A 22,392-nucleotide genomic window follows, 5' to 3' on the forward strand; every position below is an offset into this window, starting at 1 on the left:
TACACTTCCATACAATAAATACAACTTCCATACAATAAATACAACTTCCATACAATAAATACAACTTCCATACAATAAATACAACTTCCATACAATAATACAACTTCCATACAATGAATACAACTTCCATACAATGAATACAACTTCCATACAATAAATACAACTTCCATACAATAAATACAACTTCCATACAATAAATACAACTTCCATACAATAAATACAACTTCCATACAATAATACAACTTCCATACAATGAATACAACTTCCATACAATGAATACAACTTCCATACAATGAATACAACTTCCATACAATAAATACAACTTCCATACAATGAATACAACTTCCATACAATGAATACAACTTCCATACAATAAATACAACTTCCATACAATAAATACAACTTCCATACAATAAATACAACTTCCATACAATAAATACAACTTCCATACAATAAATACAAGTAAAGAAATAGGATAATTTAATCAATGCAACAAAAAACATTACTGTAATATATAAAGGGAGAGAACTCCACACATAGTAGTACAATGTTCACTTCTGACTTGCTTAGTAGAAGAACAACAAATACTATGAAACATATTCCTAATTAAACACAGCCTAACTGTGCAATTAATAATACAGGGGCCTTATTCTAAAAGACTTAACGAAGATAAACATCCAGATTTAAAAAATACAGTAATCTGATTGGATAATAAAACTAAATATACTATCAATTGGGGTGATTGACCAATCAGATGACTCGATCTTTAGTTAAGTTTTCTGGAATAATGCGCTTAAACCTTAATCATATTGTTTAAAGGTATTCTACCCCTTAGAATAAACATACAATTTTAACCATTTAAAGATTTAAAGATTATAGAGAGATTCTGTTGTATTGTTTTGACAGCAGAAAAATCCCCCGATGAATATCATACTTATTTTAGCCACGTTTATAATTTAAGAGAAAGAACACCTGTACAATTTCAATAAATAACTGTACAAAAATTTACAAATATACAAATACATTAAGAATTTAATCAAATCTCCAGATACATTATCCCGGTTAGCATAATGATAACAATGATTTATTATTAGTTAATACAGATAACTATTAATATATAATATATCAACTTATACAGAAACCAAGCATAATTCAAATCTTGACATATTACTATTGTTTAGTAGATTTACCAGCTTTCAAAGCCTGTTGACCAGACAATAAATTACAGCTTTTAGAAATTTGCTACAGTTTAGTATAATTCCAGAAACATGATAATCCACACTTTATAATTTAAGAAATCTGATTGGTCAAAAAATTGTAAAGCCCTTTTTGAAACCAATGAGATCTCTTATAACAGTTTAGTTAAGACGTCATAATTTTTGCTCTCTCTCTCATGCTGAATTATGCTTGGCATAACAAAACAAGTCTACATTTGAATAAAGTCCCTTGAAATAGACACTTTCATCCAGTACATGCTGTTTGTTATATTCTCAATGGTCCACCATTTTCTTTATGAAATTCGCGAAGCATGTTAGCTTGAAAAGAATAAAGAGCATAAAAACGTTAACTTACCTTTCGGGTTTTTAGTTTGCATCATCAGATCGTCAATCTGAATGGTTGAATTCGGTCCGCTCCGTGTAAATCTGATGACATGATATTTCCCATCGTTAACTTGTTTGAATATCTCTCCAATCGGATGATCTGTTGTTCCCATATTATAAACCACAAAGATATTACCGTTGACCTTCAAACAAATTATACTCAAATAAAATGGATATTTAAGGGAGATAATTTGATCTTCATATTGAATCTAATATAAAGAGACAGTATACTACAAGCATTAAAACATAATAAATCTGAAAACAGAGTTTATATTCACAATTTCCCAAATTAATTATTACTTGGTTAAAGTTACTTACCAATTCCATTTCAACATAATCATCAAAATTTCCACTATCAATTCTGACCAACACAGCATCTTTAGAGAAAGTCTTGAACCCAAGCGCTAGATTATCCCCGACTGTATCAGGGCGTTGGTATGCTGGGTAGCTGAACGTCAATAAACCTTCACCAGGACCAAATCTATAGGATGTACTCTCTGAAAGGGAACAAAGAAAATATAAAAGTTCTTAATTGTCTTTGAGTATTTTCGATCAGTTCCATCTAGCTATGGGATTTTGTTGGCTTGTAGGCTTCCATGAAAATCATCGATAAGGCAGTTTTCGCCTTGTCTCAAACAAAAGCTACTCATTGAATGGCTAAGGTTAACGTTATATTGATGTTTTTTATTAATATAATGTAAGGACTAAACGCTATTTTTTTAAAAGCTCAAATTTTGCCAATTTTCAGTCTGGGACCTAATAAAATATTAATAAATTACCCACCTTCTTTACAAGTTTCCCCGCTGTAAGACGTAGAGTCACAATCACAGACGTAGGAATTCCACTGCTGTACACAGCGCCCTCTATTACCACAGCTATCAACCTGACACTGAGTTGTCGGACCTAAAACAGATAGAACAGAACATCTATATATTCCACAGATAACAACTGAGGTTCATGGATCGTTTCTACCAGTTGGTCTTTTGGCTAAACCTCTTGACAAAGATATTTCAAAGATAACAACTAAGGTCTCGTGAGGATCCTTTCTACCAGATGGTCTTTTGGCCAAACCTCTTGACAAAGATATTTCAAGGACGACAACTGAGGTCTCATGGATTGTTTCTACCAGTTGGTCCTTTGGCCAAACCTCTTAGCAACGATATTTCAAGGATAACAACTGAGGTCTCATGGATCCTTTCTACCAGTTGCTCCTTTGGCCAAACCTCTTAGCAATGATATTTCAAGGATAACAACTGAGGTTCATGAAGATCCTTTCTACCAGTTGCTCCTTTGGCCAAAGCCTTGGCATTTATTTTACAAGGAAAAATATAATCCTGTTGGCCAAAACCTTTGATAATGATTTTACAGGGAAAACAACTTAGGTTTACGGGGATCCTGTATACACGCTGGTTCTTGGTCAAACTTCTTGGCAATGATTTTACAGTGAAAACAACATAAGGGGTCCCAAAGCAAATGGTTTCTTCCAAAGAGATCTTATGACTTTTAAAAGGACCTAAAATAATTTGTATTTTGACAACCAAATCGACAACAAGTACTACGAGACTGTGCAATCTAGATTGAGTCATAACATTTCCCTGTTAAATTATTTACATCATGACACAATATATTTCACTAGGGTCTAATCAATGATGGATATTTAATCAACAAACTGCAACTTTTCTAATTTCGGCTGTACGTTAATGATTTTCATCACAGATGATGATTTTCTGCATGCTATAGCAAATTTCATGGTTATCTTATTAATCAAACTGAAAATATTTGTTGTCTGAGTCCTAATGACTGATCTGAACAATATCCTATCTGGCTTCGTTTCGTTTCCCGAAGTTTAAAAAATGGCACCTCTGGTAATTAGATGCCTGGCTTGAAAATCTGAAGAATTTAGTTTCAATGAGGATTCAGTCTTCTCTTATGAAGACTTTTTCTAAAACAGCACCTTTAACGCATCACTAGTAAATAAAAAGCTGAATTGACAATCTGTGAAAATACACGGTTTACAAGCTGAAAATTTATAACAATTTCTTATAGAATGGTTCTTTCTGGTTCAAATTTCAAGAATTTAATTTTTTTTTCCAATGAAGACTTTTTTCAAAACAGCGCCTAAAACAAATTAGAAACTTGACTTTCCAATAATTTTACAATTTTCAATAAAATATGACAGTTGTTTTTTTAAAAACAAAATGCTCTTACCTTTACAACCTTCAACAATAGACTGATGTATTGTGTCTGCTTCTTTTACCAAATTAGGAAGATATCCATTTAAATCTAGCGAGCCTAGACATCCCAGAAAGCCATGACGGGACGTGATAATCTTCGGTAACGAATGATACATCGTTTTCCTGACGCCACCAACAAATAGCGAACCCTCCAAATCAAAATGTAAAGCTTGTGAACCTCCTAGATTATCAACTGTTGGGGTGTTATCGTCGATTCGGATCAGCTGTTTGTGTAGTTCTGGACGTAGCAGACGAACTTCGTGCCATTTATTATTGTTGAGCTTATCTTTCGAGTTGATCATGATTCGCTGCGCTCCTGCTCCCATATTGTAGATATAATATAAATATCCTCCGTGAAGTTCGATACAGAAAAAATCCTGACCTTGACCCGAATTAAACAAAACTAAACCAGACTCCTCTGTAGTTTTAAATTGAAACGACAAAGAGAATTTTTTATATGCGTGTAACGTTGGTAACGTAGCATAAGCAGACGCTGATTTGAATGTCACAGGATCCCTAACAACGTAATCATCGCTACTAAATTTAGCGGTCACATCAATATTTTCTATCTGTCCCGATTTTGCAAGTTCAAAAAAATAATTTTTGTTAAAAATAAATTGTTGCATAGAGCCAATAAATCCGGAATGTTCTCCGACAGAATTCTCATCTTTCATTTCGTGTCCGACGTCGATATTTCGGAATTCCAATTCCTCCGCATCACCTGGTAATTCACCTGCAAAATAACAAATCAGGAATTATGTCAGCCATCTTTGATTTGAAATACTTTAACATGACATTTAAAGTGATGTGACATTTCCAGATTAAAGCCTCAAGTTAGAATATGAATAATTAATCAAAATGTCGACAATTCGAACGTTATTATCAAAGTTATAAATGTCAATTACTTTCAGTTTGAGTTTGTCATTGATTTACTGATTCTTAAAGGTAGATAGTTATCTATGTTTTCATGTTATCATCTAGATATTTTCTACATCACCTGATGGAACTCAAAATCACGAATCTGCATAATTATATTGAAAAAAACTTGACTATGTTGACGAGAGCTTAGACATTTCAAAATAATTATTACAATCTTCAGAATCAGAATTACCACTTTTAATTTTCTACCAAACAAGATTCAAAAGCATACAAAGTTCAGCAATAATAATCATAGAAAATCAAGAAAAACAAAGTTATATATATTCAGAATAAAACAGTTCACAAATCCAATATTAAAAACAAAAGTAGAATTTTGAAATTGAAAGAAAAAAATGCATACCGAATATTTCCATTATGAAAACAAACGCAAGGAACTTAAAGAACAACATCGAAACTACGTCGAAAACAACGTTATGGCACCCTGAAATGTTCACCACTAAATGATCCTTACTCGGGTAATTTCCTCGGAGGGCAATATACCTGAGTAAATTTGACGTTACGAAGTTACGATGGACATAACCAGCCGGAAATCAATACGTAGGTTAATTGAGAATTCTAATCAATAAATAAATAATAAAAGCCAGAACTGTTGATCAATTTCAACTCTCATTCAAACTATACTCTCTTAATTAGAGTTCTTTCCCTTTAACTACCTTACCCTGCATTTATATATATTTCAAGATTTTCTATGCTCTTGTCAAATTCTTAATTAGAGTTCTGTCCCTTGGACTATTCAGACATTATGTAAATCTCTTGATTAAAATTCATTTCCTGACTATCCTGTGGTAGGCTGAATAATTATTCAAATATTTCCTAGACTCTCGTCAAAGTATACTCTCAATTAGAGTTCTTTCCCTTGAACTGTTTTCACATTAATATTGATTTAAATACTTCTTTTAACTACACTGCAGTAAAATATATTTGAATATTTCCCATGCTCACGTCAATGTATACTATCTTAATTAGAGTTCTTTCCCCTTAACTATCTTCATGTTAAAAAAAATCTCTTGATTAAATTCATTTCCCATCACCTAAAATTATCATAGTAATATATATCTGGATAATTCCTATGCTAGATCTCGTTAAAGTACATGTCTTAATTAGAGTTCTCTCCCCTGAGCTATCGTATAATAATAGTCAAATATTTTTTAGACTCATGTCGAGTTACAGTTTTTAGTCCAAAGAAAAACTGCACTGTCCCATCTTTCGATTCTTTAAAAGTACAACAAAAAGCATCTACAATCATATATAACATTATTCTAAAACAAAACATAATCACTTTTATACAGAAATAAAACATAGGAGAACAAATATCCTACAATAAATAACTGTAACCTAGGTGTATAATTACTGTAATATAAGATAGAAAGGCTAGAAAATGTAATAGGCAAGTAAATAAAGAAACACAAGATATATGTATAGACTTATTCAAATAACTCTAGTCACAGAGCCCAAACTATAAAAACAGTGGCCATGGAATCAGGAAATGTTACAGTGACCATAGCGAGTATGTACAGTTGTGCTGGGTATTGCCGACTACGCTACAATATGATACGTATCACGCTATAAGTGGTATGATACGATACAAATCGTGACCACGTATTCACCTATTGTGACATGTCCTATCACCGACTAACGTGCAATATGCATATTAATTATCAAAGGTCACATATATAATGTAGTGTAAATAAATTCTGAACGAGTTTATCCATATATCTTGTGTTTCATGACACCTAGAATACAACAACACGATATTTATTATACCGGTAGAAATATCACTGGTTTCTGTATATCCTAATATAATATAACTAGTAGATAGGCTGTTCTCTTGTCCTGGTAACTTCTCTACAAAAATTTCAATAATAACTTTTTAAAAATAGTCAGATATTATTAAGGAAACACAATAGTCCTCAGTTTTAACTTCTGTTAGACTATGTAACCTGTGTCTTATCGAATAGTTTTCCATCATTAATGCCCACAAGAACACTTCTTTAAAGAAACATTTTGAACTTGTCTTGAAGTATAGACACGAGAATAAGTTCTACTCGTCCAGTTTTATTTCTTCTCCTTCTAGTGCATTAGTACAGAAAAGTAAAAATTATTTTGAACGAGAATATGTTCAAGTCAATAATTATTGCTTTGAACTCAAACCTATTAACTCATGGATAATATTTCCATTGAACTCTGTAATATTTTGTTTCTGGTGTTGGTCCAGTCAACTAATAACTTTATCATAAAACCAATAACTAAATAAATATTGTTTTTGTCTAGTTGTGTTAAAGAAGCTCAGTCTCGATCAATGGCTACGTAAATCTGTATACAATATACAATCTGTTTCAGGAAAGCTCAAATGAGCTAAACTTAAGATTTTTAAATTCAGTGATCTGATTGGCTAAAAAAAGATACATTTAATACCAATTGTAGTTATGGACCAATCAGATGAATGGAACTGGAAAATTAGTCGAGTTAAGTTTTTGTTAAACAGACTGTTATAAAAACAATAACTGAATGAATATTGTTTTTGTCTAGTTGTGTTAGAGAACCTCTGTCTTGATCAATGGCTATGAAAATTGGAGTCTGAAACCTGAACATCTAAATAGAGTGGTACTATTAGGTGTTCTAGGGTCTGATTCAGAAAATAAACTAAGATAAAGTCAAAATTTCATATATTCAGTAATTTGATTGGTCAAATTAAATCTATCTTGTTTACTCAATCAATCAGATGACAGGGAGATTGAAATCAAATGAGATAAGTTTTTGTAAAACCCTTAGAAGTGTGAGCATCAGCTGTAGAGTAATAAACAGGATAAGCATCTCTTGCTGGCTTGCCTGGAGTCAGCTTTCATCTCTTAATACCTAATGTCTAGAGTCTGACGGGGTTATCCACCGCCATTGAAAGAGAGACTGCTCCTTTAAGTAATGTCAGGTCATGTCTGTAATTACTTATTGATTGGAACGTGACCTTTAATTATCACAACTTACATTCTCGTTTGTTTCTAGCAGACGGACAGAAAGTAAATTGCTTTGATTTAAATACTCAATGTTCACCAAATCCCTGGGTCAAACAGGCCAACAAGAAGTAATTGTAACCAAATCTGGCCAAATTGTCATTGTTAAGAAAATGTCTCCAAAATCTTGAGGAAAATTATGTGTTTTTCTTGTGGAGACTTTTAAAAGAACATCAATGTAATGTTCCTTTTAGCGACATTTAGGGGTAGAGATCACATTTACAATGAATAACGGAACACAATTTTATTCATTATAAATGTGAACACCGAAGAAGATGTTAAGTGAGCAAACCCATATAATTTCATTTGATATTTCTATTCTTTTAGTTTTTATTACCTGACTATCTGTGGGGCGATTCTTTACGAAACATCTTATACCTGCTAACATTTGTTCCTGAGTTAACATAATGTTTTGGAATTTGTTTATTTTGCATCCCTAGGAATATGTCTGATTTGCAGCAGGGCATGCTTACCCTTTATAGACACCTGATCTCTTTATGATAGTGCTTTTGACAATCATATTCGTGTGGTTGATGCATTCCAGCACATTCGTTAATTGTCTATCATGATTTTCAGTCTACACAACCACAATGTCTGTGCACTTTGTCATTCGTTAATTGTCTATCATGTTTTCCATTTGACAGTGCATTAACGATAGCATGGTTACCGTATCCAATGTCTATATGTAAATAACCAATCAGAGATTATCTTACATTTCCATCAAAGCAGGGGATTTGCAGCCAGCAATTATTACGTCTGGTGTATGGAAAGAAGATTGAGGTCATCGGAAGATCAATACGCCACTGCGATAGGAAATTAACTTCCTCAATATAAATGGCAATTATTAGTCAAAGGAAAATTTGTATAAACTGCAACGATTCATTCAATTTATTCTGACATACAATTATTGGTTGATTTTAACTAAATTTCTTGAAAATGTTTGATACTTTATGAAATTTATAAAAGCAGTGTAAAGTTCCTAGAATTGTTAATCTTAATGACTCTTTTTGACATGTTATGATAATTTAAAAGATATTTCAATATTCATGCTGCTTCAAATCTTATTCATATTTATTTCAAAATCTGCTCTTTTTATAAATTGCTATAAATGCCTAACAGCTGTTAAACTTAAAGATAGGTGAAAATTCCAAAACTTTCTCCAAAAATTTACCAGGGGCAACTCTTAATTAAATTAATTGTTAGACAAAACTCTTCCATTTGTGCATAATTTTGAACATAGAATTCATAATTCTTTTTATTTTACTTTGTGACACCTAAAAGAAATCACCATTTTGAATAAATATATTAAAAATAAAAGCATACCTGTAACAGGCCTATGACCATCGATTGCTATTTCTATCGTCTGGGCTCGGCGTTTAATAAACACTGTATGCCATCTATCATCGTTCAAAACATGACCTACTGTTAACGACTGAAATAAAATATCAAGAATTATTAGCTTTATGGGTTCTCTGAAATGGGATGCTGAGATAACAAACTCAGAGTGGCATCAGGTGTTCAGACGATTAGTTTTGACTGATAATCAAAAAACAGACCAAAGACCACGAAGTGTAGGTTTAGGTTTATCATCAGAGCACCAAAACTATTGTTTGAAAGATAAATGAAATAATATAACTATTCAGCAAGTTTTATCATTAAGATTCAAGTAATGTACAGTGAGATACATATCAGCACATCTATATTAAATTATCTCTTCTTTCCTTGAGTCAAAATGTACAAATATCATTTATATTTAATGTTAGACTAAATTTTGCTGCACTGATTTGCAATTGTTGCTCAGTTTCAACAAATGGGGCAGAAAAGTAGGACGTAAAACTCCATTCATTTCATTTCATTTTCCAGTTTCAAATTTTTCATTTCTGAAGCCTCGTTTTTGAAGCATTCAACAAGAAATGGTTGAAGTTGAAATTGTTGGCTCTGGTTGAAAAATTATATTGCCTTCAGGCCTAGTTCTTTAAGGATTCAACAAGATAGGAACAAGTTGTTTAAACTAGGTGCAGAATATCAAATATTTCTCTAGACAATAATCCTGTCTTTATTACTACCTCTAGGATAATACACTATTACTATTTACTTTATTGATAAACCTAGTTACTGAGGATTTCAAAATATTTTGATACGAAAAATCAACAAAGTTCTATATAACTCACCCTGGAGCCACTGCCAACGTCTACATTCAACTTGATCGAACCCGATTCTAAATATAACTCCATTATATCTGTTGTTTTTACAGAAGTAGTCATGAATAACAAGCCATTTGGATGCATGGTTCGGAATCGAAGAGAAATATCCTCGGCTTCTGTCAAAGATTCTTCTGGCATTGATACTTTCACAAACTGGGTTCCATCGAATCTCAGGGTTGCTGATGCTGTAACGAGAAGAAACACAAAATTTGTATATTTTCTCAAAAAGTTTTTAAAAACCTTTGAAAAATTCTGAGAGATTTCAGGGAAATGTTGTAAGAAATATAAAGAGTGATATTAAATAGTTCTAAAATTCAGGAACACTAATTTCTTTACATACAAGACAAAATGTGAATTGATTTAGTGTGTTGAAAGGTTGTACTTTGTTATTAAAGAAGTGTGTTATATCATCATATATTCCCTTGTGTTTGTTGTTATATCATGATATATTCCCTTGTGTTTGTTGTTATATCATCATATATATTCCCTTGTGTTTGTTGTTATATCATGATATATTCCCTTGTGTTTGTTGTTATATCATCATATATTCCCTTGTGTTTGTTGTTATATCATGATATATTCCCTTGTGTTTGTTGTTATATCATGATATATTCCCTTGTGTTTGTTGTTATATCATCATATATTCCCTTGTGTTTGTTGTTATATCATGATATATTCCCTTGTGTTTGTTGTTATATCATCATATATTCCCTTGTGTTTGTTGTTATATCATGATATATTCCCTTGTGTTTGTTGTTATATCATGATATATTCCAGTGTGTTTTTTGTTCTAAATGTTGTTCAAATTTTATAAAAGAAACCCTTAATCAAATCACAAAATAGAACATATAATACAAGATGTACATCATTTCAAAATTCAATAAATCTGAAATCTCTTTAACAAAATATTTTTAGAATTATATCACAACTCTTTACAAATTGAAGTATTTTTATCTCCTTATTTACAAGATTCCTTAATCCTCCGTCAAAATCTGTTCACTGACAATATTCTCTATTCCTGACAAGATGACCCCCTAGCTACCTGACCTAATAACCTGCCCTTCAAACTGACAGTTCCAGAGTTCTAAAGTTCCTTCCAGGCTTAATTTACTTAGAAACAAGATAAGACCCATAAGCCGATTAAACTGAGACATGAGTGTGGTGATAAAATATCAACAGCTAGAAGCATTTGTCCTTGGATATATAAATACTGAGAACTTGCTGAAACAAATGATTTTAGAAATTTGTATTAATACAATTTTAAAAACAGTGGAGAAACAGAAGGGTCTATTGAAAGAGAGAAAGATGAAAGTATGAAAATGTTGGGGCAATAGACTGGCATGTGAACCTTTTTAAAACTCCAAAAGATTGCGGCATAATACTTTAACTATTAATAGCCCGACAAATTTCGGACCGAATATATGGATGGGATATCACCAAGCAGCCCCGTCGCCAGGAATGAATTGATGCTGGGGCTCAGATTTTGTACTCAGACAATTTAAAGCATTAAAGGCCCAGAGAACTCATTTCTAAATATTTTGAGATGCTAAAAACATATATTGTTTTGATTTTGTACAGAGACACTGTTAATGAATCAATCTATGTTGAACTGAAGAAGATTTTGCTGGGGCTTGATTCTCACTTGCTGGGGTCCAGCCAACACGGACCCCACCCTAACAATTGTCTGTTGCCAAGTACAGAGCCAGACATCTAAATCATTGTGCTGATATCCCATCCATATATTACATCCTGGGACTTGGTAAAGATTTGTTGGGCTAAACTAATAATTGAGAATGCTATATCCTCATGACTAGCTGGTCTGCTGCTACACAAATATCAACAAACACAAATCCAGATCTCAGGATAAAAACTTAACAGTATTATTTTACACATATGAACTTTACACAAGTCTGGTGCTAAGGATGAAAAATAAACCACTTTATTTCACACAGATGATCTGAAGAGAGCATGCCTGCTATAAAAAAAATAAATTCATTTACTAAAACAGACCTCAAATATTAATCAATGGAAATGTGAAGTTTCAACAATCTCCAGCTAAAACCTGATACAACAGAACCATCAAATATTCAGAAACCAGCCATAAAAAAACCAGGAGTTAATGAGATGAAAAAATAATGGCCACCAGACTTGAGAAAAACATCGGACCCAGTATAGTCATCTTCACAATGTCAAGGTATAGTCATCTTCACAGTGTCAAGCTATTACAAACTTCATCTTCAGAATGTCAAGCTATTACAAACTTCCTCTTCACAATGTCCAGCTATTACAAACTTCATCTTTACAATGTCAAACTATAGTCATCTTCACAGTGTCAAGCTATAGTCATCTTCACAGTGTCAAGCTATTACAAACTTCATCTTCACAATGTCACAAACTTCATCTTCACAATGTCAAGCTATTACAAACTTCCTCTTCACAATGTCCAGCTATTACAAACTTCATCTTTACAATGTCAAACTATAGTCATCTTCACAGTGTCAAGCTATAGTCATCTTCACAGTGTCAAGCTATTACAAAATTCATCTTCACAGTGTCAAGCTATAGTCATCTTCTCAAAGACAAGCTATTACCAACTTCATCTTCACAATGTCAAACTATAGTCATCTTCACAATGTCAAGCTATAGTCATCTTCACAATGTCAAGCTATAGTCATCTTCACAATGTCAAGCTATAGTCATCTTCACAATGTCAAGCTATAGTCATCTTCACAATGTCAAGGTATAGTCATCTTCACAATGTCAAGGTATAGTCATCTTCACAATGTCAAGCTATAGTCATCTTCACAATGTCAAGCTTTCACTAACGTCATTTCATCTTCACAATGTCAAGCTATTACCAACTTCATCTTTACAATATTAAGCTTGACATTGTGAAGATGAAGTTTGTAACAGCTTGACATTGTGAAGATGTAGTTGGTAATAGCTTGACATTGTGAAGATGAAGTTGGTGATAGCTTGACATTGTGAAGATGAAGTTGGTGATAGCTTGACATTGTGAAGATGAAGTTGTTGATACCTTGACATTGTGAAGATGACTGTACAGTATGCATGGAAATTAAATCTACTATAAGATTACCAGTTGGGTCGTTGTTAACGTTGATTCAATAACAAGATATTTTTAGCTAGGATCTGATGTTTTTGTAGGTTTCGAGCGTAAAATTAACAACAGGCGTGATCTTTCAGAATAATTAAATGAAAGCGTTGAACACGTCTAGTCTGTAGAATATCTTTAAGTTGATTATAAAGCCTTGGGATTTTCATAAAGTGATTAAAAAAAACTTTTACAACATATTTCTTAGCTTTTAAAGATGTAACGCCACTGAAATTCATACACCAGTCACACCAGATATTGGTGCATTTTTAGGCATTATTCAGAACATTAACAAGAAAAGTCTACTTTATCGAACTATGATTATCATAAATTTGGTGCTTTTATGAATCCTCATTCTTTGAATTATTATCTGTGATAAGGTAGATATAGTAGAATAGTAACTCTCAGGGATATAGTGGCATTGAGACGCTATTTTAAATCAAGTTGGAATATAACCAAGAGCAAAGTGAATACAGTACAATTCACCCGCTAGGATAAGTGTGAAAGGTGATCTTAAAAATAACACAGAGCTAGGTGACAACAGTACAACAATAACCACTTTCTGAAATATAACCAAGAGTAAGATGATCCAGATAATCCAGGGATCACTTTGAGTCACTGCCTTTAAACTGTGAAGCACCTTTGATAATATTGAGAAATTATCATAACCCCAGAGTTAGGTGATGTCTGGTGTTTCAATAAAAAGACAATGGTACAGTTGAACCACCATCTAGAATATAACCCAGAGTTAGGTGATGTCTGGTGTTTCAATAAAAAGACAATGGTACAGTTGAACCACCATCTAGAATATAACCTAGAGTTAGGTTATGTCTGGTGTTTCAATAAAAAGACAATGGTACAGTTGAACCACCATCTAGAATATAACCCAGAGTTAGGTGATGTCTGGTGTTTCAATAAAAAGACAATGGTACAGTTGAACCACCATCTAGAATATAACCCAGAGTTAGGTGATGTCTGGTGTTTCTATAAACCTCCGGCTCCCAACCTGAGGTGTTTTCAACCCCTGGGGTTGTTGGGACTAGGGTGTCAGGGGTGTGGCCAACTGGTGTAGAAGAAGAATTTGTTTGAATTGAGAAAGCACTTCACATCATCACATGCTGCAAATGTGGATGAAACAAATATTTGGGTTGTGAAAAGTCCAGGTGATTGTTCTAGAGGTGTGAAGGCTAAGGAAGGTTGGGAACCACTGATAAAAACAGACAATAGTACCACAATGGACCACTCTCAAGAATATAACACAGACAAGGATCACTGTGAACCACCCTCTAGAATAAAACCTAGAGTTAGTTGAACAAAGATTCACTGTAAACCTCTCAAGATTGTAAAGAGACAAGAGACAGTATCTTTAAATTGATAAAGGCTACAGAGCACTCTGTCTACATCTTGTTATTATAATATACTTATAGTCCACATGTAATTTAAAAAGTATGAAGTTCTCAATAGTTCTAGACTACCCATTAAAAACTTCATTATTATTCATAACATGCAGAGTCTTATAGAAATATAATACAACTTTCGTCTCAAAATATACTACATTATTCCTTGTGGCTTATATTCGTTTGACCTAAAATTGATCATACGAAAATATTGATTCAAGGTAACTTAATTTGACAGAAGTTATTGGAAGAGACAGAAAAGCTGGTTTGACTGAGAGAATAAGAAACATATTTAACATGGCAACCTTTTAAAATTTCTAAGATCCTTTCAAGTTAGGGGTGTTTTCAAACATAATGATTCAATGATCAATAGCAATGATTTTATAATAATAACAACTTAAGATTGTCTTTCCTTAAGTTGTAAATTATAAATGATGAAAGGTGAAGTTATATCATCAGTTATGTTATACTGAATCTAACTGTGAGATATCAGCTGCTAATACCCTCTAATATCTAATAATACATACTAAACCTTTCATAATTCTATTGTCAAATGATGAGAGATAATTCTATTGTCAAATGATGAGAGATAATTCTATTGTCAAATGATGAGAGGTGAAATTATATCATCAGTTATCTTATAAATTGAATCAAACTGATAGATATCCGCTTCAAATATCCTCTAAACCTTTCATAATTCTTAGATCAAAGGATGTTTTTTGCTAAGCTTTAAAGGATTGGATTTATTAGCAAAATTTCAGTAGATTAGTTTTATTGCTCTATAGGTGATATTCTCAAAATCTGCATCAAAATCTGCATATTGTTTCAACTTTGATGTCTTTAGTTTTTGCGATATTTTCACTTGTGATATCGGCAAGTTCTGTCGAACCTACTTTATTTTGATGGATTGTGACAAGTGGAAAAGAAGATATTCTCTCAACGAACCTCCCCAGGAAGGTGAGTTCAGTTTTATTATTTTTAACGTTACTGTCATGTGACAAAATGATGGATTAACCAATGAAATTGGATTAGAAAAAACTTACGTTATTGTATTTCATGCTTAATCTATCTTCATCAAAAATACATAAACTTAAGCTAAATATTCCTGCTAATAAATTCCTTCATTCATCAGTTTTTTAGAATTTAATAAAATTTTTAACCTTTAGAAGTCATTGGGTCATACAGTTGAGTTAATTATTCTTTTGTTATTTTATAAGATTTTATGATTAATCATTTGATAAATTTCGTTGAACAATTGACAATATTGGGTCATATTTTTGAGTTATTAATTCTGAAATCTATCCAATGAAAAACATTTTGTTAACTGCAAATATTATGATTTTTATCAAATTTTTTTTTCTTAAAATTTTTCAGAATTACTCACAGTCATATCAGAGTTATTAAATGTACAATCCATCAAATGACAAAAAATAGAAAATCATTTACAACCTCCAACCATTTTGGTTTTTAATGAATATTTTGATTCCTCATTTTTTCAAAATTCTCAAGAAATATTTCAACCTTTCTATACATTGAGTTATTAAATTTCCAATTGATCATTTTTTACTCAGAAATCTGATATTTTTTTACCCTTGCTAATGATATATTGGTGTCTAATATTAATAATAATAAAAATAATAGTTTTTGATTGATCATTTAATAAAAATATTGATAGAGTAAAATAAATAGAAATGAAACAGCATAAAATTGATCAAATATGGTTAAAATTTAGCAGGATTTGAGAATTTGAAATGAAATGAAATAAAAGAGATAGATCAAATTGAGCTCTGTCTATCGATTTTAAGCAATTATTTTATATTCCGATGGAATTCAGCTGGTAAAGCAAAAATCGGAAATGGAGTTCTATCAGCTGGTAAAGTAAATATTTAGATGACTATACAGATAGCTGAAATTGAGTTCTATCAACTGGTATAGTAAATATTTAGATGACTATACAGATAGCTGTAATTGAGTTCTATCAGCTGGTAAAGTAAATATTTAGATGACTATACAGATAGCTGAAATTGAGTTCTATCAGCTGGTAAAATAAATATATAGATGACTATACAGATAGCTGAAATTGAGTTCTATCAGCTGGTAAAGTAAATATATAGATGACTATACAGATAGCTGTAATTGGGTTCTATCAGCTGGTAAAGTAAATATTTAGATGGCTATACAGATAGCTGAAATTGAGTTCTATCAGCTGGTAAAGTAAATATTTAGATGGCTATACAGATAGCTGAAATTGAGTTCTATCAGCTGGTAAAGTAAATATATAGATGACTATACAGATAGCTGAAATTGAGTTCTATCAGCTGGTAAAGTAAATATTTAGATGACTATACAGATAGCTGAAATTGAGTTCTATCAGCTGGTATAGTAAATATTTAGATGGCTATATAGATAGCATATATTGAGTTCTATCAGCTGGTAAATTAAATATATAGATAACTATACAGATAGCTGATATTGAGTTCTATCAGCTGGTAAAGTAAATATTTAGATGACTATATAGATAGCTGAAATTGAGTTCTATCAGCTGGTAAATTAAATATATAGATAACTATACAGATAGCTGATATTGAGTTCTATCAGCTGGTAAAGTAAATATTTAGATGACTATATATATAGCTGAAATTGAGTTCTATCAGCTGGTATAGTAAATATTTAGATGACTATACAGATAGCTGTAATTGGGTTCTATCAGCTGTTAAAGTAAATATTTAGATGACTATACAGATAGCTGAAATTGAGTTGTATCAGCTGGTAAAGTAAATATATGGATGACTATACAGATAGCTGAAATTGGGTTCTATCAGCTGGTAAAGTAAATATTTAGAAGATTATTCCAGATAGCTCCTTTCATTTCCTGGACTGGTATGATCTAACAACATCAAAGGGAGACAAATCACAACTTGACAAGTGATCAGAAATAAATCTGCCAATTTAAATCTAAATCTTGGTCTAATCAATGTCATTGGTCAGGAAAGTCAGACAAAATTACACATATTAGTCGTAAAGATGGCGGCCATTTTCTGGCTATCAAAGAAATCTAACCTGAGGCCAGAACGTTAATAAGAATATTGAAATAAGACGGTAAACCGAGCAGACGACAAGAAATATAATCAACATCGCCAGACATTTTAATATATTTTAATCCCGATACCATATTGAGATTAAATTTATTTATTAGACTATTTCAGACATTTGTTTAACGGTTTCTATCAATTTCCAGATTTCAACAAGATTGGGTTGAATATAAAAGGGAAGAAGAGTTGATGAAAATTACTTTGTTAAATCAATGAGAATTTTGAAAGTTAAAGAATGAGAAAAGTTTTGTTCTAATCTCAAAGGAGGGATGCTGAGTTGATGAGAATTATTTTGGCTAACTTGAATAAGATGTGAATTTTTGAGGTTTGTTAATGTTGCTATAAATTCCCAGATTTCAACAAGAAGAAGTCAATTCTGATTCTAACTTTAAAAGATGGAGAGTTGATTACAATTTGTTTTTGGCCGTTTGGATTTTAATTAAAAGCAAGTAGGCCTAAATAAGTTAGAGCCATATTACCACTCAATATTTTGGTGTCTGTGTTATGCTAACTTGTTGACTTTTTGTCAGGGCGGGAGGCTCGTTATTTATGGCGACTGATTTTTTCAGATATACTAATGGTTTATACATCAAGTTTCATTGACAGAAAATATAGAAACAAAAAAACAGTCTTATAAAATCTTCTGTACAAAAAGTTTGAATTTCTTAGAGTCTCAATTATTCTTGTGTAAAAAATTCCATGAAAATGTTACAATGGTTCTGTCATTTTCTTCAGACAATCAAGCTCCATCTACTGAGAAGTTAAAAAAGTTAAAAACTCTTTCAGGATAAAGATTTAAGACAATCATGTAAGAAAATTTTATCAAAAGAAATCGGACGTCTGTGAATAAAAGAAGATCAGATAACTCTATCGTAATTCAATTTTTTGTGGTAAAAATCAAAAAAATATATTAATCATTCTTAATCCAAGGGGAATAATGTGATATTAGGTTATTTCTGTTAAATTAATGTTTTTACAGACTGCCATGACTTGAATTCAACTGGGAGCCGCCCAAGTAAAATATTTAACACAGCCAGTGTTTAGGGATTTCATTATTCGATAAAATAACTAACACAGTTACCATTCAATTTTCAGGAAGACATTTTTAATAACGAGATAAAAGACTTTGAAATTTAAAATATTCCCTTGATATCTTTAGAGTAAAAATACCAAAATAACTTTTAATCTACAGAAACTTTCCAATAGGGATGCCAAGTTGATATAGTAAATGTTTCCAGCTTTCATCGACTTGAAAGTCACGCTAAAATCACAAACCCAAACTCTGCAAAACTTGTCAAGCCAAGAAAATATCAGTTTTCTTAAAAGATAAAATGCTAGAGGATAAAGCCACGCAATCAAATTTCTCAATCGAGAAAGAAAAAATGCTTTTGAAAATGATGGACATCTACAGTCACAATCAACAAGTTTTTCAAAAGAAAGCAATTTACCAGCTGAGCACGATCTTCACAATCCCATCTCTTCAGTATAAAAAGATAAAAAATTCAAACCATGTCAGACGTGTACAGAAATAAAACCTTGAAGGGATACTGTCAACTAATTATTTACTTCACCTTCAGTCGGAATTTTCATATGAATTAAAATATCTTAATCTTAAATTGTATTTGGGTTGATGAAAAATGTTAACCACTGAAAAAATCATTAATGTAAACATGATATTACAGAGGGAAATATTCAGTCTGTAAAGTAAGTCATTTGGGCGAGAATTTTTTGGAGGGTAATGTGGTTATTTCAAAAAATAAAATAACTGAACCTTGTATTTCTATGGACCAGAAGATATTCTAAGACAAATAACATACAATTGAAAATTTTATTTTGAAAATATTTGTGAAATGAGACATTCTAAATTCTAAATTCTATAGACAGAGAGTAGTAGAATCAATATCTGATAAAACAGTGAAAATTAGACAACTAAATCCCTTAATTTATTCATGAGAAGATTGAAGACAACAGTGACAAGTTTTTTGCGGAGATTCAAATTTAGCAGACACGTTCTTTTCGACTTCTTCATTATTCTATTCATTACTGGGAAACACGGTAGACAGAATTTTTTAATGTTTCTTCTACACAACACGCCAAAAAAAAAATTGGAAAGTTGATTCAATCTTTTGTTGATAAAGAGAACTGATTTTTTTTAACTTGAAAAGAATGGCAAAAAAGTTTATTTTTTCTTGACTTGTTTCAGAACATTGGAGCAGAGAAAAAGTGAAGTCTTTTTAAGAAATAGAAAAAAAAACAGAAATTAATACACGAGACTTGACTGTTTAACAAAAAAACAAAGTCAGATGTTACTGGTAAATACTTGAGGACAGAAAATAACAAGTTTACATATAGAGGGCGCTTAAAACTATCACCATTGTTTCGTAATTCAAATTTTTTTTGGGGAATAAGTTTGACATTTCCTGCGTAAATTTAAAATCAATTAGGAGAAAACACAGTAACTTTTTTGTCTTTTTGAACACAAAAGAAATAACCCCAAAGAATGACTTAGATTTCGTAAAATTCTGAACAATTTTGACATTTCTTAGAAATTTGAGAATCAATTAAGAGAAAAATCAAAGAGACCTGATCGTCATTGTGTTGAATCAAATTGAATCTGAGAAGAGAACGTCAATAGAATAAATTACAAGTCAGTGAGAACAGTATTTAAACAGCTGATTGGTCGAAGACTCAAGAATAATCAAGAGTTTAACTTTGATCTTCAATCTTCGATTTGTTCAACATCAGGCAAGGCAATAGCTCTTGTACTTTTATATTTTCTTTTAAAAGATTTAAATTCAAGTAAAGTTCAATAGGATATTTTGGAGAACACCCTAGAAAGGACTGGCACGTTTGGTTAAATATCATTCCATAATAAACTACAGTATGTAAACTTTTGTATGCGATGTGTATCTGGGTCATCTGCGGCTTCTATTTACATCAGTTGAATTTTCACTCAGGTATCTGTGGTTACTGTCAGTGGCGGAGCCAAAGGGGGGTGGGCACCTGCTCCCCCTCGCAGCCCTGAAAGCAAGTTTTTCAGACAAAAATCTCATAACTAGGTTAGAAATTCGGGCAATCTCAGATATTTGGCCTCCCCTCGGACATAAACCTGGCATCGCTACTGGTTATTGTTATAAAAAATCGCAAGACCATCACTACTAGTTTCTGCAAGATCATGACTGAAAATCAGAATGGTGCAACTAGATTCTATGAGTGTGTGTCTGATACACATTAAAAATTAGAAAACCTCTTTACAATCCCTTAAATGGTCAAACTATCTTTTATAAAGAGATAATTATGAAAATATAACTGACCTGTTTGACACACATCATCAATAAATCCAGTAGCTCGACAATCACAGACAAATCTATTCCAACCCTCTACACAAACTCCTTGATGCATACACGGATAGCTTAAACACTGTGGTTCCATACGCCTACAATATTCAGCTATTCCTTCCGTTAACTGCAGAGCTGCTGCAGCTACAAGATCCATCTTATTACCATTAATCACTAAATCTTGTAAACAACCAACATATCCATGTCCTAACATCCCCGCCCACATTTCTTTAGGTAGCGTTGACGAATCTACATCCTCGTTAATTCCACCCACAAACAACTTTCCACCAAGCTGTAGCAAGTCACTTTCTACTGTAGATGAATACGGTTCTTTAGTACCATCAAGAGTTATATACCCTTGTGGCCCCTGGTAGTCTAAATACACTTCATGTGGTTTACCGTCATTTACGGGAATCTTACTGGCTTTAACTTTAATCGTACCAGAACCGAGATCCACCACTAAATAAAGATGACCGTCTAAAAGCTCGATAGCGAAGAAGTCAGTATATGTCCCTAATCCAGAGTTGTATAAAATAACACCATTGGGCTCGGTGGTTTGAAACTGGAAAGCAATGGAAGCCCGTTTTAGAGTTACATCCCATGACGGGAGAGTAATAAAAGATTTGGGAGTTAAAAATGTGATTGGATGAGATTCAACAAGTTCTTGACATCTATTGAATAAAACTTCACCCACTACACTGATTAAACCATGGCTTGTTTTCGCTAGGTCTGTTAAATCTAGGTTGACACTATCTGCTTGGTACTGCACCTGTAATAAAGTTAATACTGGTAAGAATAACACAAATATTCAGATAATTTGAATAAGCTACATAATAATAATAATAATAATCAGAATGAAAGAGACCAGATATCTGAAGATAAATACTTGTTAACTTTCAGAAAGTGAAACTCAGAGTAACAACATGTTTTAGGTTCTGTTTAAGTATTTCTATATTGCACTACAATTGAAACGATGATAAGATCGGATTGTGGTCCCAGCAAAATTCTCCTCATTTCCGTCATTGCAATGATTTTTATAGTCATATTGGAAGCAGATATATACAACTTATATTTGAGTTTAAATCGTTCAATTTCTGTTACCTTTCTCATGCAGCCTTTGAAGTTGCTTTTGACCCGAGACCCAGGCAGTAAAACTGTGTTAGGACTTCCGGCCACGTATAAGATACTGCTAGACAGCATGGTAAACTCTCCTGTCGTACTTCCAGACTTTCGGTGTACTCCGTCAACAGACATAGTGATCTAAACAAATACAAAAATAAACACATTTTATCCATGTACATATCAGGAATTGAAATTTTTGGGGGTGAAAAGTTTGAAATTTTAAATTTTTTATCTAATAATTGTTAAAATTAAATTTATTTGAAAATGTGAAGCAGCTACCATGCTTGTGATTTGAATTCTAAAAAATAATAATTTTTATTTGAAAAATCTAAAATATGCAACAAT

The 22,392-nt window shown here is 32.1% G+C and overlaps 1 protein-coding gene across 1 annotated transcript in view; it reads right to left on the reverse strand.

Moving 5' to 3' along the window:
* Nucleotides 1-22,125, reverse strand: part of LOTGIDRAFT_141333 (hypothetical protein) — a gene marked incomplete at both ends in the record, with an annotated part of 43,789 nt that extends 21,664 nt beyond the window's left edge. The window contains 8 exons of the mRNA XM_009050916.1: nucleotides 1,573-1,744; nucleotides 1,920-2,098; nucleotides 2,385-2,504; nucleotides 3,810-4,568; nucleotides 9,106-9,241; nucleotides 9,972-10,171; nucleotides 20,902-21,694; nucleotides 22,027-22,125. Of these exons, the coding sequence (XP_009049164.1) occupies nucleotides 1,573-1,744; nucleotides 1,920-2,098; nucleotides 2,385-2,504; nucleotides 3,810-4,568; nucleotides 9,106-9,241; nucleotides 9,972-10,171; nucleotides 20,902-21,694; nucleotides 22,027-22,125 (2,458 nt within the window). The remainder of the gene's footprint in view (nucleotides 1-1,572; nucleotides 1,745-1,919; nucleotides 2,099-2,384; nucleotides 2,505-3,809; nucleotides 4,569-9,105; nucleotides 9,242-9,971; nucleotides 10,172-20,901; nucleotides 21,695-22,026) is intronic.
* Nucleotides 22,126-22,392: the final 267 nt, after the last annotated feature.

This window comes from Lottia gigantea (genome assembly GCF_000327385.1).
Source record: "Lottia gigantea unplaced genomic scaffold LOTGIsca_159, whole genome shotgun sequence".
In the NCBI taxonomy this organism is placed as follows: Eukaryota; Metazoa; Mollusca; class Gastropoda; family Lottiidae; genus Lottia; species Lottia gigantea.